This window comes from Tubulanus polymorphus, chromosome 1 (assembly GCF_964204645.1).
Source record: "Tubulanus polymorphus chromosome 1, tnTubPoly1.2, whole genome shotgun sequence".
NCBI lineage: Eukaryota > Metazoa > Nemertea > Palaeonemertea > Tubulaniformes > Tubulanidae > Tubulanus > Tubulanus polymorphus.
Genome location: NC_134025.1, coordinates 22231844 through 22247982, shown reverse-complemented (window position 1 = coordinate 22247982; position 16139 = coordinate 22231844). Strand labels below are relative to the sequence as shown.

General features: G+C 39.8%; 1 protein-coding gene across 1 annotated transcript; it reads left to right on the top strand.

Moving 5' to 3' along the window:
* The first annotated feature begins 3863 nt into the window (after positions 1–3863).
* Positions 3864–15390, top strand: LOC141902222 (uncharacterized). The gene is made up of 16 exons (XM_074789867.1): positions 3864–3927; positions 4551–5856; positions 6193–6327; positions 6657–6713; positions 7177–7437; positions 7865–7983; positions 8967–9180; positions 9608–9790; positions 9902–10080; positions 10177–10305; positions 11215–11381; positions 11655–11774; positions 12371–12533; positions 13130–13217; positions 13895–13965; positions 14329–15390. Exons 2-16 carry the CDS (start codon positions 4560–4562, stop codon positions 14620–14622), a joined length of 3477 nt encoding a protein of 1158 aa, XP_074645968.1. The 5' UTR covers positions 3864–3927; positions 4551–4559; the 3' UTR covers positions 14623–15390.
* Positions 15391–16139: the final 749 nt, after the last annotated feature.

Sequence of the window (16139 nt, the reverse complement as noted above, 5' to 3'; positions counted from 1 at the left end):
TTTCGAAATACCACTTCACCGCTGGAGATGGCCTGAAAACCAATTTGGAAATTTGTCGTAATGAATTATATTGAAAAATACATTTGATTGTATGCATATTTCGGTACGGTACTGAATAAGCCACGAATAATTCAACCGCGTTGGCGCTTATAGAACTGTGCTGAAATCCTCGTGTGAACGCTGGTAAAGTTTCGAGTTGACCGTTACATTTTCTCTGGTCATCAACGTTGGTGGCACGTCTTGAGTTCCTGTTGAAAAGAGATAATATATCATTGTGTCAATTTATGATAAAATAAATATCGATTTTGACATTCGAGTGTTGTAACTGTGTTTTGAACTATAAGCGGCTTCACTAACCATTCGAATTGACAGTGACTACAGACGTCGAACCGACATACTTATTTTTCCCTACGACTTCTGTTCTCAAAGTGGCTATGCAGTATAGATTGGGTGAAGTTTCCATATCCGACTGCTTGACATTGGCAAAATAGAGTGTCCCTGAAAAATCCGAACGAAAAATTGTGTTTTGAAAATTTTTCTATAGTGTGATAATCGATTGCAGCATCCAAGGTATTTCTTTTTGAAAAATATGATATGTTCTACTTCATCGCCTCAGTGTTCTCAGGTATTAGGCACGGGCATCAAAGCGTAATGGGGCATGGCTTTCTTGAAAAGTTCCACTTTAATTGTGATTCATTTTTATTCCTCGTGATAAGAACTCCAATCAGTCGCTTGTCGGTTCAGGCTGGATGGAAGATTGGAACCTAACTTTCCAATTATGTACTTCGATTTCCAATTTCAAATTCAAAACCTCTTTTCACTCCCAGTATAGGTGTGGTTGGTCTGCAAGGGACACCAATCAAATCATAACGTATCAAACAAAATCTACCAATTGAAACAAATAACGGGACCAATCCCTATTTTGATATGAAAATAGTTCATAGTCGGTAATGACCTGTCGCCTGGTCTATATAGGTTCTAGGCGGGTTAACATCCACTGTGTTGTTGAGGGTATCGTTCAAAACACGTTCTTCAACCTTGTCGTCTAGAGCCGATGATGGATCACGTTTCCAGGCGAACTCCATCAAATCTTTCCCGATGAAAACGCCTCGGCACGGTACCTGCATAGGCAGATCTTCGTGTGCGTTTATCGTTATCTTTTTGAGCCTCTCAACAGCGGGGTCTGAAACAAATTAATTACGCTCGAACAAGTTGTATATGATAGATTTTTCGAAGTGATACGGCAAAGTGTTTACTTCCGCTATTGCGTAGATTTTTCTCTATCTTTTTCCACAAGATTCCTAGTGCAACTTCATTTTTTGGACGGAATAACAAATCGATAGAAACTGTTAATTGTATGGAATGTTTATAAAGCTTTCAATTTTTCCTTGGATTCATTTTCTTCCCTCATTTTGTCATTCGTCCTGGTGATGGCGGCCAGGAAGCAGGTGATACCGCACTGTAAACGATGTTCTTTTCAAACTGCGATATTTGATTATAAATCATTAGCGTTTCATCGTTTGATATGATTATTGCGTATGTGTGTCGAAATTTAGCAACTTATCTAAAGAATCTGAAATGTACTCACGTGGTGCACGTACGTAATACTCGGGCGAAACGGCCGTGCCGTATTCGTTATTCGCTATGCATTTATAGCGTCCGGAAGCCCGGCCGTTGAATGATGTTATATTCAAAGAACCAGTACCAGGCGAAATATATTTTGTGACATCATCTGCGGGAATGTTCGAGATTTCGTTGATAATGTACTTGATATCCCAACGATACCTATAGGAAAATTGGGGGACAATAATTCGGGTGCAAATTGATTTATAGACTCCTTCCTCCTCCACAAAGAAATATCATTCCCAGAAAATAGATTTAAAAAACGATTTCACGAAGACTTTTCTAATAACTTGGAGTACGGATCCGCCTCCACGAATTCTGCAAAAATCATCAACTCAAACAAATTTCAAATTTTCCTTCGTATTTTCATAACAAATGTTCAATAAAAGAAAGTTGTTGTTGTCCGACTTGATTTTCAATCTAGCGTCTTGTAAAAGTTATATTCATCTTAATTTCAATCTAATGATTTGCAAAAAAGTTAGTTTTCTTTTTCATTTATCCCATCATTTGAATCATATTCATCAAAATCTTCACTCATTTTGTTTCTGCAGTCCTTCCGAGGTTTTTTTAATCATTTGAATCATATTCATCAAAATCTTCACTCATTTTTTATTTTTTTCTGCAGTCCTTCCGAGGTTTTTTTATGTGGAAAATACTCAATGATAAAAACGTATTTATTTTTATTTTTTTCCTGTTCCCTTCCATTTCAAAACACCTATTATATAAAAGATTGTTTTTATCTTTATATTTTCCTTTCACCCTCCGACTTTTTTCTTGAAAAAATCCGTACCCAAGTAATTAAAATAAAGGGCCAAGGGAACAACTTCTCTACCCTCCTCCTTTCAGTTGCGGATACAGTCAAATTCGAGTTTCACATTTCTGAGTCTTATTTTTACATTCTATATTGGGGAAGGTGGTAGGGTGTGGGATGATCTTATTTTCAACGCCTAGGCGCCAGTGAATCCCCCAAACTTACGTAGGAATCGGATCACCGTCCGCAACGCAAGGCAACACCAATCGCGAGTTCAACGCGACGTCTAATTTTTCAAAATTCGGAAGTTGCGTGAATAATGGCGGATACCCATGACCTGAAATATCTATTCAACACATTTTCAGCGTCACCATTTTTCTATAACATCGGACTTCTACCGATACTCATCTGGTTACTTACCTTTGATTCGGCTAGAAAAGCCACACATGCCAACCAAAAACAGCGCCTACAATAGATTTCTGGCGAAAATTAACTTTGATGTAAGCTATTTACATTTGATTCTAGCAAATAATAGACCATACTTGGCAGCATTGAAAATCGATATCTCGAGTAAGCTAGGCCTATACGAAGAGAACTTGTGAAACTGGCACCGCTAACTTACCAACTTCATGTTTTTTTTATACAGTATATATTGGCATAGGGTGACAAACCCGATCTAAGATTTCAACTGAGCCCGCCGTAAATCACAGATTGCATTGTGTTAATATGAGGTGTTCGATTCAAAACATATTTTCACTTGAATATATATGTAGGTCTTAAATGTGCTCGCACGTCGGTCTCGTGTTTCAGACAATACATTTTTGAAATACTTTTTCGGATACTGTCAACAAAAATACGTTTGCCGAAATGTTGGAATTTCTATTCATATAACCTAACATAACATGTAATAACTTTATTTATTTACTTTACTTTAATTATACAACTCAAAAAAGTGACTCAGTTCTAGAGCGTCGTCGTTGATTTTCATTCGATTTATACCAATATAGCAAGATATTACGAAAGGGTTCTGGGGACGTAATTATTTCTTATTTCATCTTTCAGCTTTTTTTCGACCGGTGGCGACTTTTTTCACGGAATCAATCATTTTTCATTTCATTAAAATGAAATGAAAAAAAGATAAAACTATCTTTTTTTCGTTCGGCGGCGATTTTTTCCCACTCGTTTATTGCAGAGGACTTGAACTACCGAGTCACTCTGGTCATTACCATTGATTCGGCCTAGAAAGCAATATGACAATATCACTAGCAATGTGAAATAGGCTGCAAGTAAGAATTGAAGGAATACATTGGTAAGTGAGGATTGGAGGATACAGTGGCAAGAAAAGATTGAATAACGCACTGGTAAAACAACAAAATTGGTCTCGAAACCTTTAATAAATACCTAAGACTTTATTGGGATTCGAACCTAACTGGCATAGCTATAACAAGAGTAAGCCCCATTGCAGCAAGCCTTCACCTCTATTTAGTGTGATTTTTTGTCCATTTTGGCGTATTTTTATTTTGCTACTTTTCGACTCTACGCCTCACATAAAGGTAATTCATTGTAGTTGTCATTTTTTTTTTTGGGATCAAAATGTACATTGGCCTACGTAGTGTTTCGTATTTATTTTGCTAGGTTTTGGATGTAAAAACTCCCTGGAAAACTTTACTTCCGGGGTTGCCTGTGAACTGGATATCATCGGTCATATTAATTTAATCTCTAGTACCTAGCCGTTGTTCCTGAAAGAACGAAGTTGTACGGAACCGTAACAACGACTGGTATTCAGACTACGGTCATATCTTTGGTTCCTTATTAGTTTTCTAGCCTAGGTAGCTCTGATAACAACACATTGCCATTGGGATGTGATATTTTACTAATGTAGCATTAGGTAATTATTCACAATGTAGCATTAGTCTTTCCACTGACCCCAAAAAAACATGTCATAGCTTGATTTTAGTGCAATAAACGGTTAGGCCTATCTTTCACATTAACTCATTACTTCTCAAAAGCTTCGAAAATCATGGGGTAGTACCCTGGAGTTGTTCTTAGGTTTGAAGGACGCCACTTTTTATGGACACCTATAAAAACTGTTGCACCCAGAACTATTTGTTGGATGGTCCACATTTTTCCACGCTAAAGACATAGGCATCACGTTGATATATTATTTCAATTCTAGACTTAAGACATGGAAGGGGAGGTCGAAATATCAACCAAAGTTGAGCCGATGCAAGTGGCGGAGGAAAGCGCTAATAGTGAAATATCAACATTGGATGATGCGACGGATTTCCCGACAAATGAACAAGCTGAAAACGAGGACACTTCAGCTGATGGGCTCGAGAACCAGTCGAATATGGTCGTTGCCAAATGCGAAATGGCTTCCACTTCAGCAGATAAAGACTGTAACAATCACCGAACTGAAAAAGCGGATTTGGACAATGTTATCGTCAAGAACCAGACGAACACTGAAAAACCTGAACGTATTGAAGATATGACTGGCGTCGTTGATGATAGGCAGTCGAATAATGATCGAACCGAAATTAGGGAAATATCCAACGAAAACCATAGCGGTGAGACTATAGTTATTGCAGATGACTTGCAACAAGTGCATGCGATAGTAGCCAAGGTCGAACCGGGCTGGGATGACAATGATAATAATGACAATGTCGATACTTATGTTAATGATGATGATAATGTACCGGTAATACCCAGTGGCGATACTGCGAATAGCAGTGATAGCGGTCCGACTATAGTTAGTACAGATGTCTTGCAACAAGTGCATGCGATAGTGGTGAAGGTCGATCCGGGCCGGAATGATAATGATGATACTAATGTTAATGATGATGATTATGTAGTACCAAGTGGCGATGCTGTGAATAGCAGGGAAGCCGGTCGGGAGGCGAACGATGCCAGTATCGATGTGAATCAGTTGATATCCGTATCGCAGTTATTACAGACGGCATCGGACACGGCGGCCGGAATTATAAATCTACGCACGGAAAGCGGCGAAACGATCACGATACAGCTGTCGCGCGACCAACACTTGCCGACCGGTCATAGCGAAGAATCGAACTGCGAAAACTTTGCGCCGATGATCGTCGACGATCAAGAGTTGCCGACACCGACGACGTCGTCGCACGAATCAGCGGACGAGAAGGTCATCCACGTCGATTGTTACAGCGAGCGTAATCCGCCGGGCGTATTCGGCGATCTGCAACAAGTGATGGACGAATGTTTCGATACGACGACCGACGCCGGGGACATACCGCAGCCGAAGATCGTCACGAATCCGTTCCGCGACGGCGCCGAGGCGATCGCGTCGAAGCGCGCGAAACGGAAACCGATCGTTAAGCCGGATCTCACGAACCCGATCTCGTTGTCGGACGATACACTCGTCATCGTCAAGGGGAAGAAGTGTTTCTTACGCCGCGACCCGGTGTCCGGCGATATGGTCGCATATCCGGCGAAGCAAGAGGTACTACCAGGTACGTTGCAAACGTTAGATTTTTCGACGGCTCGCTTGATATTGACTGGTGGACTGATATTTATCTCAGTATTCAGAGTTAATGAGCAAAACCAACAGTTGATGATTTAACTATTTATTCCTACAGTGTCGAAGTTTCGACTAAACTCCATCATCAGAGAAATGAATATAACATAATTAAGATATACGGTTTAGAAATGTAGTTGTTACTAAAGAAGGTTAGGGACGAGAAGGACTGTCGTTAGGACAGTCAGATCGTTTTGTTAAATGTTCAAACTGTGGGTTTTGTTTATTGCTTGGTATCGTTGGAAATGTAGTGTTTTATACTTTTTTCAAGGTCAGAAGAAACGCGGACGGCCTCGAAAATCGTATCGCCCACCGAATGTTTACTCTACGCTAGCGATGAAACAAGCAGAGCCAGTGAAAGATGAAAATAGCGCCGCTGAAGGCTTACTCGAATTATCAAATATAGGTAGGCCAATGTTACTCAATCAGTACAATGTTTATCACGATGAAATCACCGGAATTGTTTTTAGTTTACTAAATAGAAATTAAGGGACTCTCAAGGTGTACTGTTTAATCGTCACAGCACTTTTGGAGTGAATGCTGACGTTATATCTCCCGACTAACTGCAGTTTTCAAACTCCAACACCTGCATTAGACATCCTGCATAGTGAACTAATGAATTGATCTCCTACTATTTGCGCTAATTGTATTCGATGAGTGTGTATATTGAACACTCCTTCAGTTCCTAAACGATTCTCTAAAACTTACTGCTTTGTATTCTCCAAATATTTGTAGGTCCAGACGGGTTAAGAAGAAGCGGTAGACCAAGGAAAAAGGCGAAGATATTTGATGGTAAGCCGAATGACATACCATGCACGAACTTGAAATTCAAAGCAAATTCTTTTTCAAATGATGGAGAAGAACTAATCTTCAAGATAAATCTGAAATTTTTTATGCGACTCCACCTTAGATTCTCCCAGTTGTACAGGCTCAGGGTTTTACAATCACCGGTACATACAAATTCACCGCACTTTCATCATGCTTGACAACTCAAAATTCCAATAGATTTTCTTCTTTCCTCAAGTGGCCTATTGTTTCTTGACACTTTCTCATTTCCTTTGAAGATCGGCTGTAAACATCATGGACTTAATAGCATAATTTGTTTGAATGTTGCTGTCGGGGACTTGCCACAAACATAACAGCAAAAGATAATATGGCGATCATTTTGTAAACTCCGTCGTCTGTCATCATGTATTTGACCACCGATATGGTGTCATCAAAAGACTGTAGTTGTGGTGGTTTTTCTTTTTTACAGAATATGAATTAGGGAAAGTTGCCAGCGACGAATCCGACAATGGAGAAATTGGTGGTGATGATAATGTTGCCGAAGATGCACTCGAACACAACGACCGTGAGTGGAGCGCTGAAGTAGAAGATCTCGACCCGAATCACGAACAAGCTCTCGACGATAGAGAGGACAGAATGCTCGAAACGGGGGAATACGTGGATGTAGCGGCTGTAAAACGTGGTCCAGGGCGTCCTCGCATTCACCCCGTTCGGCCGCCACTTCCCGCAGGTGAGCAACGAGTTTCAGCTTTCAATGAGGTACCGGCACGCATCAGGGGTCAGACCTACTTTTGAGTAACTGACCTCTGATGGTGCAAAACACTCAGTTATAAGTAGTTGAAATAGGAAGCGAGATTTTAGGCTCCCAAATCCAAATTCTATCAAAGATGTCATCCAATAGATATAGGATTGACTTTTGCCACACAGTGTACGGTACCAATTTATACCAGTACTTCGCAATGAATGTGAAAATGTGAAAAGTTTGATTGAAACGTTGACGAAATTGAAGCGCTGTAACTGAGTAACCACTAGTGAACCTGGCAGATCCTCTGGAATCCTCGCCTGGATCCAGGATTCATCTGGGCCAGTAAACTCGGATCTACCATGTAGATTATATGGGGTTGACAGTAAACTTGTGATGTTTTGTATGGTTTTAGTGAAGCGTGGGCGCGGTCGTCCCAGACAGACACCTGCAGATGAAGAATTGTGCAATCCAATGCCGGCATACGTCATTCCGTCTACTGGAGGTGGAAAAACTGTTATTCTCGCTCCTCAGGTATTTCATCATTGAACAATAATTTTAGTATATGTCGATTAGTATATAGCATAAATATGATACATTCTTCACTTACCAGTCAATTGCAGTATCTGTGTATGTTCATGAGGGGGTGTTGAATTGCAGAATAGCATGGTATTTCCTTTATATTGGTACCTTTGCATATTTTGTAACCATAATGAATTGCAAAATTGTAGCTCATGACATTTTTAGCCCACTTGGGACTTTAGTCCCAGCGGGCTATTGATGGCCGTCCTATGACCATTTTAGTGGCCAAAAATGTAAATTTTGGCCCAAGTTCTGAGTCCTGTAGCTTCCTACAGGTTTGCCATTTCTCATTGCAATTTGTGATGGGTATTCTTTGAAAAGGGATGTTTTATACCTGAGACATGTATTTTTGATCAGCCAATTATGGCGCAATTGGCAGCCATCTTGGCGTCATCAATGCTCATTTGTAGGTGGGAAAAAGTTTTTCCACATTATATTGATACCTAAGCATATTGTGTTACCACAATGTATTGGAAAGTTGTAGCTCATAACGTTTTCTATGATTTTGGTGAGTTTCAAGGTCATTGCTTTTTGTATATGGCCACCAGGGGGCATTGAATATTGAAATCGTTAGATTGTTGAGCATTTGATACCACTTTCCAAGTGGGCATGGTTCCCTGGACCCCTAGTCTATGATTGTGTTGAATTTCAAGGTGTTTAATTGCTGTATTTATCCAGCAGGGGCGTTGAATATGGAAATTGTCAGATTGTCATCATTTCATTAATTGGGCTTGGTGTTGCTGGACCCCCTAGTTTGTACATAGAAATTGTCACAATACATAGAGTAGGTTATCGGTGCTCTAATGAAATGCTTTCAAACAGATATTTATGATTTGTTTCAAATGTGGGAACCTTTGAAAAAAGAGGAGTCATCATAGATTAGTTAATCCTTAATTGCTATCTACTGATTATAATGGTTTTCGTGTTAATTCTAGGGTCTCAAAACTACCGTACTTCCAACACTAACACCGACGGAACCTGGACAAACTACATTCGTAGTCGTCACGCCTGAAGGGACGCACCGCGAAATCAGCATAAACGTTGCGGGGCTGGTTAAGGAGGTAAAACCGCCGATACCTGGTTCGAAAATCGCTGATGAGACAATCGACGAAATGGCTAAACTGTCTGAAGAATCAGCAAAGTTTGAAGGTATTTATCATCCATAATAGATGCTACCTGCAGTTCTTAATATATACAAGCTGATTGCTGATTGTATTTTATTATTGTGACATGTAGTTAAAAATATCTTCTTTACAAACAATCATTTTATACTCAAACACTTCCCAGCCCTCAATGGGCTTATGCGTCGACCATTATATTAATTAGATATATATGTATAGATAGATTCCAGTGGCACTGAAAATATATGAACACCTCTTACTCCAACATTGTTCAGTAAATGAGCCAGCGGTGCGGGCAATTGTATAACTTTAATACTGTTCTTGTTCGTATTTCTTGAATGATAGAATAAAGTGAAATCTATCACAACACAAGCTTCTGTAGGTCCACAAAATTTACATACGCGTTACTCAACCCTAATTATGTATCGTTTTTTTTCACGTTTATTTATATTCAGTCGAAGGACAGGAGGAAAAACAGTTCGAGATCGAGATCATTACGGTGAATTCGATGCAGCTTCAGCAAAATATATTGCCAGTATTAACTAACGCTCAGGGGGACAAAGTCCAGCCGACCATGATTCAACTACCAAAGACAATGATGTCTGTATTGATGCCACAAAATACACCAGTCAGATTAGGTATAGTTATTGCCAATTCATTGTATTTTCACCCATTACTTACATTGAAGCTATACAATAGATTAAACAGGCATGAATATGTCTATTTTAATTTTCGAAAAAAATTTCTAGGTTTAAAAGCGAATGAAGATTATCTGAACAAGCTGCGGTGTCGACTCTGCGATTTCCAGGCATTTTTCAATCATCAGTATCAAGATCACTTGTTTAAAAACCACTCTTCGCATTTGATAAAGTGTCGGTGTTGTTCGTTCTTGACGTTCGATAAAGAATCTCTTACCTCTCATTTCTTAGTAAGTTGATAGATATCGACCCATTTCTCTTGCATATTTCATAGCGATCGGTGACGAATCTCTGAAACCAGCGCGCAAACTATTGTTTATTTGCAGGAAGCTCATCCGCGGAATATATGTCATATTTGTCATTTCACGGCCGACTACGCGTATGTTATTAAAAGGCACATGATGCGACACGATGAGAAAGGCTGCGTCTGCTCTGTATGCGGGAAACGTTACAAGGTGTGTGTGTGTGTGTGTGTTGTTTATAAAACCGTATAGATACGTGTACAGCAAACCCCCGAAAATACGGCCTACATCGGTGCAGAACAATTTTGGCGGTATAGAGAGTATGGCGGTATATCGGGGGTGTTTTATAATAATATAATATATAATATGTGTCTTATATAGCGCTAAATCCAGCCAGGCTGCTCAGAGCACTTTACATTTTTTCGATATTATTACCCCGGCCAATTTTATACTCTATCATGTATCAGTCATCTCTCCTTGGGGAGAAGTAACACTGAGCTGCTAACAAACGCTCAGGAGTCATCTATCAGGCCAGGTACCCATTTACTCCTGGGTGGAGAGAGGCAATGTGTCTTGGGATAAGTGTCTTGCCCGAGGACACTACGGCAATGTACGGGGTTCGAACCCACGACCTGGCTTCCCAGAGCTGAATGCTCTAACCGCTCGGCCACACCGCCCCACACGACACTTTGCTTTTTACTTTGTATTTGTATCGAGATGCAGATTGAGAAACCTGGCAATAGGCAGGGGTGGCGGTATATGGGTGGGCGGTTGACTGTAGATATTTGGTTCGAATGGCAAAATTCGGATCGATGAACAACTAATATTCTGTCAGTTGAAAAAAAATGAAGTTGAATGCTACCATAATACGGTACACTCTCCCGAGTCTGGTAGAGCACCACAATCCTGATTTCTATCAACCAAAAACTCCAGATTTCATTTCATACAGTCGATCTCGGGTAATTTGGCACTTCACTGACTATTAGAGTACCCATTCATATATTTCCAGTTACTTGGATAACTCGTGTCAACATAATAATCATCCCAACTATGACGACATATGCCTGTTTGACTGTAGCATTATGAATACGATAAATATCGTTCGTTGTTCATTTTCTCTAGGATACGTACATATTAAAGATGCACTATAAGATGGTTCATCTACCGGCTGAAGTGCTGTTCGAATGCAACGTCTGTGGTAAAAAGTTCACGCGCAAAGCTCATTTGAAGCGCCATTTACGAATACACGCTCCGTTGAAGCCATTCAAATGTAACATATGCGATTACCGGTGAGTGTTGATTATGCTTCATTGCGTAAGTTTTGAAAAGATAGCAAATCTAAAGATTGGTCCTCGGGCATTGACTGACACTCTGACTGACAAACCAAATAGAAAGCGCACCTTTCACACCTCACCCTTGTTGAAAACTTTCCGCAGAGTCCTTACAGAACTAGAATCAAGCCACTCCTAGTAATACGTACACACAAAGGGTCTCTGAATTGTACCAATTCCAGGACTTTCACTTAGTATTTAAAGCGCAGCGAAATCTATTCTTCTTTGTAGGGGTTGCGAGAAGTCTGACCTGACCAAACATATGCTAGTCCACGAAGCACCCCAGCACGTTTGTGAAGTATGCGGAAAACCGTTCAGGCATATAAAGAACAAAGAACTACATGTCAAAAGGTAAATGATAGAAGTTGACATATCACTGCTAAGCAGTAGGCCTTGATATGTCAAATCGTATCAACTCATCATAGTGTTGTCCGTATCCATTTTTAAAGGGGCTGCACTTATTGTTAAGTGTATGACATCGTGACTGCTGAAGTAGCAAGGCTTTCAATCCCCCCAAAAATACAGAAACTTTAGCTTCATTTTGGTGTAATCTTCTATTTCTGGTAGGGGTAGCTGATATTTCGTAAGGGTTGGTGGATTTTCAGAGGGGGGATGTAAAGATGAAAGGGGTTGGCCGCCACTCTAAACCCCCTGTTTCACTGCCGGCCTGTTTCACTGCTGGCAGGTGTGGTGGGTTTGTAAGGAACACTAAATCAAAGCAAATCAAACGAAATCGACCAATCAAATAAATAACAGTGTCCATCCCTATTTTGAGATTAAAAAATCTGTTGTGGAGAACACTGCATCACCGTCTATAAACAAAATGTGGATAAACAAACTATTATTTATAACAAAGAAATTTGTTACAATCCGGAAGTAAACTAGGTTTCACTATGTAAAGTAAACTTTTACTTCTTGTAAAATGCATGACGTATGAATATTTGCAGACATAAAGGCCAACGAGATTTCAAATGCGGTCTCTGCGAATTCTACGGCTATACATTCACCGATATTAGGAAACACATCGAACGAATACATTCCGAAAGTCGCGTATTGGACTTAGTCTGTGATAGGTGCGGAAATATATTCAAGTCGGAGGAGGGCATGAAGGTAAGCGGCGAACAAACGATCTTAGAAATGATTCAGGAAAATCATTTAACACGTTAGCTGCCAGACACATATACGAAGGTGACGGAAATTTACCGCATTTTGCTAGCAATATCAAAGCACTTGCAATGCGATAAACGTCATATGTCGGCTGTTTGTGGAGACAGCGGCCATTAGCAGAAATTTCTAGTACATCCAAAGTGTCGAACACGTATGTTTCATTGATATAGGCTTTTCCCTAAATCGATCCCTATGGTATAAGAATGATTTTAGAAATGTGTAGAGTTACTCTCAGCATGAAAATGAATCACGAACACGTGCTGGTTCAATTAGGCGTACATAGGTGGTTGTATATGACTTCTGGTATGGCAGATTTGATGTGCGCACCAATTCGCTCACTTGACTAGTCTTCATAGTTGGGATCGTTCAGTAAACTGGGTAAATTGTTGGGACTTAATAAATTGAATTGGAAATGCTGGGACTCAAAAATAGAGATGAAGTAATACGACAACTATTGTGTTTGACCGTAGCACTCAAATCATTGTAGCACTCAATACATTATGTTCCATATGCCATACCAATTATTCGATTCTTTGCAGGAACATGGCTGTGATATGAATTTAGTTGATTTTTCCAGTAGTGACACAGCTTTCCAAAATGTCGCTAGTCAGCAAATCATTATGCAAGGTAGGTGTGTTAGGCATTAAAACAAATCATAGCCCTGTTAAGTCAAAAGTTGTTTAATGTTAGGTAACCTGTTGAGTGTACTGTTAGATTTGAATATATAACCAGTCAATTTCCAATTTTGTGATTTTAACAACCCTTTCAGTGCTGACTAATTAATACCCTATAGTGCTGGAGATAATTTGAAAATTTTGAAAAATTCTTCCCTAGTGTGCTGAATAACGGGAATACCACTATAGTGCATCTACACCGCGATGCGGTGTATCATTAGTGATTACTATTTCACTATGCTTGACAGGTGCTGCCATTTTTCAAGAGATAATTACTAATTACATCAACTAGCAAAATCTATCACTGATTTATACACCGCACTGCGGTGTAGATGCACTGATAGGGTTAAGTGCAGTGTGAAATTTGAATTCCCAATTTTGGAGCTGCATCCAGTTCCACGGTTAAGTGTTAGATTTCACTCTTTAGAGATAATAACTGAAAACTAAATTGTTTTCAATGTCGTGCGAGTTAAATCTATGATAGAATTATGGAACTGATGCCTGGGATCCTTACGTTAAATACCCTGATGACGATATGATTTCAGTCGTTACTATTATATCTAAACACATTCTTTGAGCAATTGGCAACTTTCATTTCTGAATCTCACGTCCATGTTTATTATTTTACAGGTGACAACGTCGTGATGACAGATGAGACGTGTATTGCTTTGGACGACGGACGCGTTATTGATGCTACAGAGGTGTGTGTGTGAAATATATAGCATAACATAGATGAATAGCTGCATCTTTCCTCAATTTATTTTAGAAAGTCTTTTGAAAAATACCACTGATTTCGAAGTGTCGAACTGGGTCTAGAGTCTGTGGAACCGGCTTCTGATATCGTAAAAATTTAAAAAAGAATTAAATACAGTTAACTTTTCCTTACATCGACAAACTTGGTTTGGTTAAATTGGTTAAGTCCCAGTTGAGGAAAAAGGGTCAGAAAAATGATTTCGTTTTTGTACGTGCTAGTCAAAAGTCCAAGTAGACCATGTCTGAGTATGTTATCCTGTACCTATTCTTTCTTCTCATTATTCGTATTTTCTTTTTGCATATTTTAACAGTTGGCGCGGTTGGCGGCGAGTGAGGGCGGAAACCTGCTCGAAGGGGTTGAATACCAGTTGGCGGCTAATCAAATCGTGTCACAAGAACTACACGAAACGAACACCGATCAGTTGCAGACGGAATTGATCGATTCCGCCACGGACAACGCGACAATCGTCGAAACTATCGCAGCAGTTGCAGACGTAAACACCGATTCGCGAGTCGAATCTGAACAGTCGGAACGAATCAAGACTGAAAGCGGCGATTCGCTTCAAGGTAGAATCAAACAAGAGGCTCAGCCCGTCGTAGAATAATAGGTGCTTCGCAGGATATGAATCGGATGAAACGAATCGAAACCGGTATCGATGTCGATGAAATGAACCGCGGACCAGTCTCGAACCAGTTCGAGAGAACAAATTCACTTTTTAGTCCAATGGTCACCCATGATTAATACATGATCTCTACTATTGTCTCACAGGCCCGTGTCGAGGGGGTATTCAAAAAGTGCCTTCCAAAAACTCGAGAGTCAAAATATTTGGGTCAACATTTTTCGAAATTTGGATACAATTTTTCATGATTTTTTTTTGGAAAATGAAAAGTAATTATCATAAATATGTTATTTAATTTCAAACAAATTATAAATGAGACGTTGTTTAAGTTTAGGCCATCGAAAAAAAACATATTCAATATCTGTCCTTTTTCACAAGGAATTATAAAAGTGCCCCTTTTCTTGAAATAGAACTGCTCCTCTAAAAAGCTCGGCACGGGCCTGCTCGCACAAACCTGAGCATTAACATCGTAAATCTGATCTCTACTGAAGAGTTTAAGTATCTAAAGAATTCAATCCGTGAGTATAATTTCAATACCTAGCGTTACCTGGTTTAGGCTCACTACATCGTAGTCCCATCTGGCGTTATGACGAGCCCATAAAAAAGGCATTTGTTACATTTTTGTTTTAAATTATACGCGTATATTTGTTATTGATTTAATCATGGACTCGAGTCCATGATTTAATGATGGATATTATTCTGACGGTTCTTTCAGTTCACAAGGATTGTCAATCTAGACGAAATAAAATCTATCAAAACACGAAGTTAGAACATTGTTGTTGATTTGCTGTTTTCAAACGATGGAATAGGTGCGATGAGAACTGGGGAAACACTGAGACCAGATGCCATCTGGTGGGAAGGCCGAGGTTCTCTGCGACTATTTTAAGCTATAGTATAGCGTTAATTCGTTCAATTACGAACTTCGACGCAGAAGATAAGACTGATAGGGATCATTAGGAGGGTATCTGCTGGGTTGACGGTTGCGAACTCTATCAGACGGCCGTTGACTTGAAATCGTTCAATTTCAACTGCAGCAGGAAAGAATTAGTACCGGTAGTGTAAACGTTTTTTCCAGTCAAGCAGAATTGAAACACCCCGTCAAGCTGATATCTTCGCAGGATTTATGCATCAGATACGGCGAGTTGTTACAGCTGGGTTTTTTTACGGTATCCGGGGAGAGCATCTGTATTACACAAGCTAGAAAGCGGACACTCCGTCATTCTGAGCGCCTCTCACCTGAAGATTATCTGCTGGAGTGGGAGGAATATTTTAGTTAAGTTGGTTTTGATTGTTTATGATACCCCGAGGCAAAAAGCGCTAATGACGTAGTAACTGTTGACAGGCACTGGTCCAGGAGAACTAAAAAGTTGCCCCTTTTTTACTTGGGATTTCTGAATAGATGTAAAAATGTAATACAAGCATCTAGCCAGGTGATGCTCGACGGACCGTAATTTTCTAACGATGATTATCTATTATTGAGTATCTATAAAGTGTTGTTAGAT

What these genes read in the sequence shown, in the direction of transcription:
- LOC141902222 (XM_074789867.1), top strand. Translation starts at nt 4,560, where the DNA reads ATGGAAGGGGAGGTCGAAATATCAACCAAAGTTGAGCCGATGCAAGTG. An exon ending in AGAATCAGCAAAGTTTGAAG is followed by an intron (nt 9,181 to 9,607) that starts GTATTTATCATC and finishes ATTTATATTCAG; the next exon opens with TCGAAGGACAGGAGGAAAAA. An exon ending in TATGCGGGAAACGTTACAAG is followed by an intron (nt 10,306 to 11,214) that starts GTGTGTGTGTGT and finishes CATTTTCTCTAG; the next exon opens with GATACGTACATATTAAAGAT.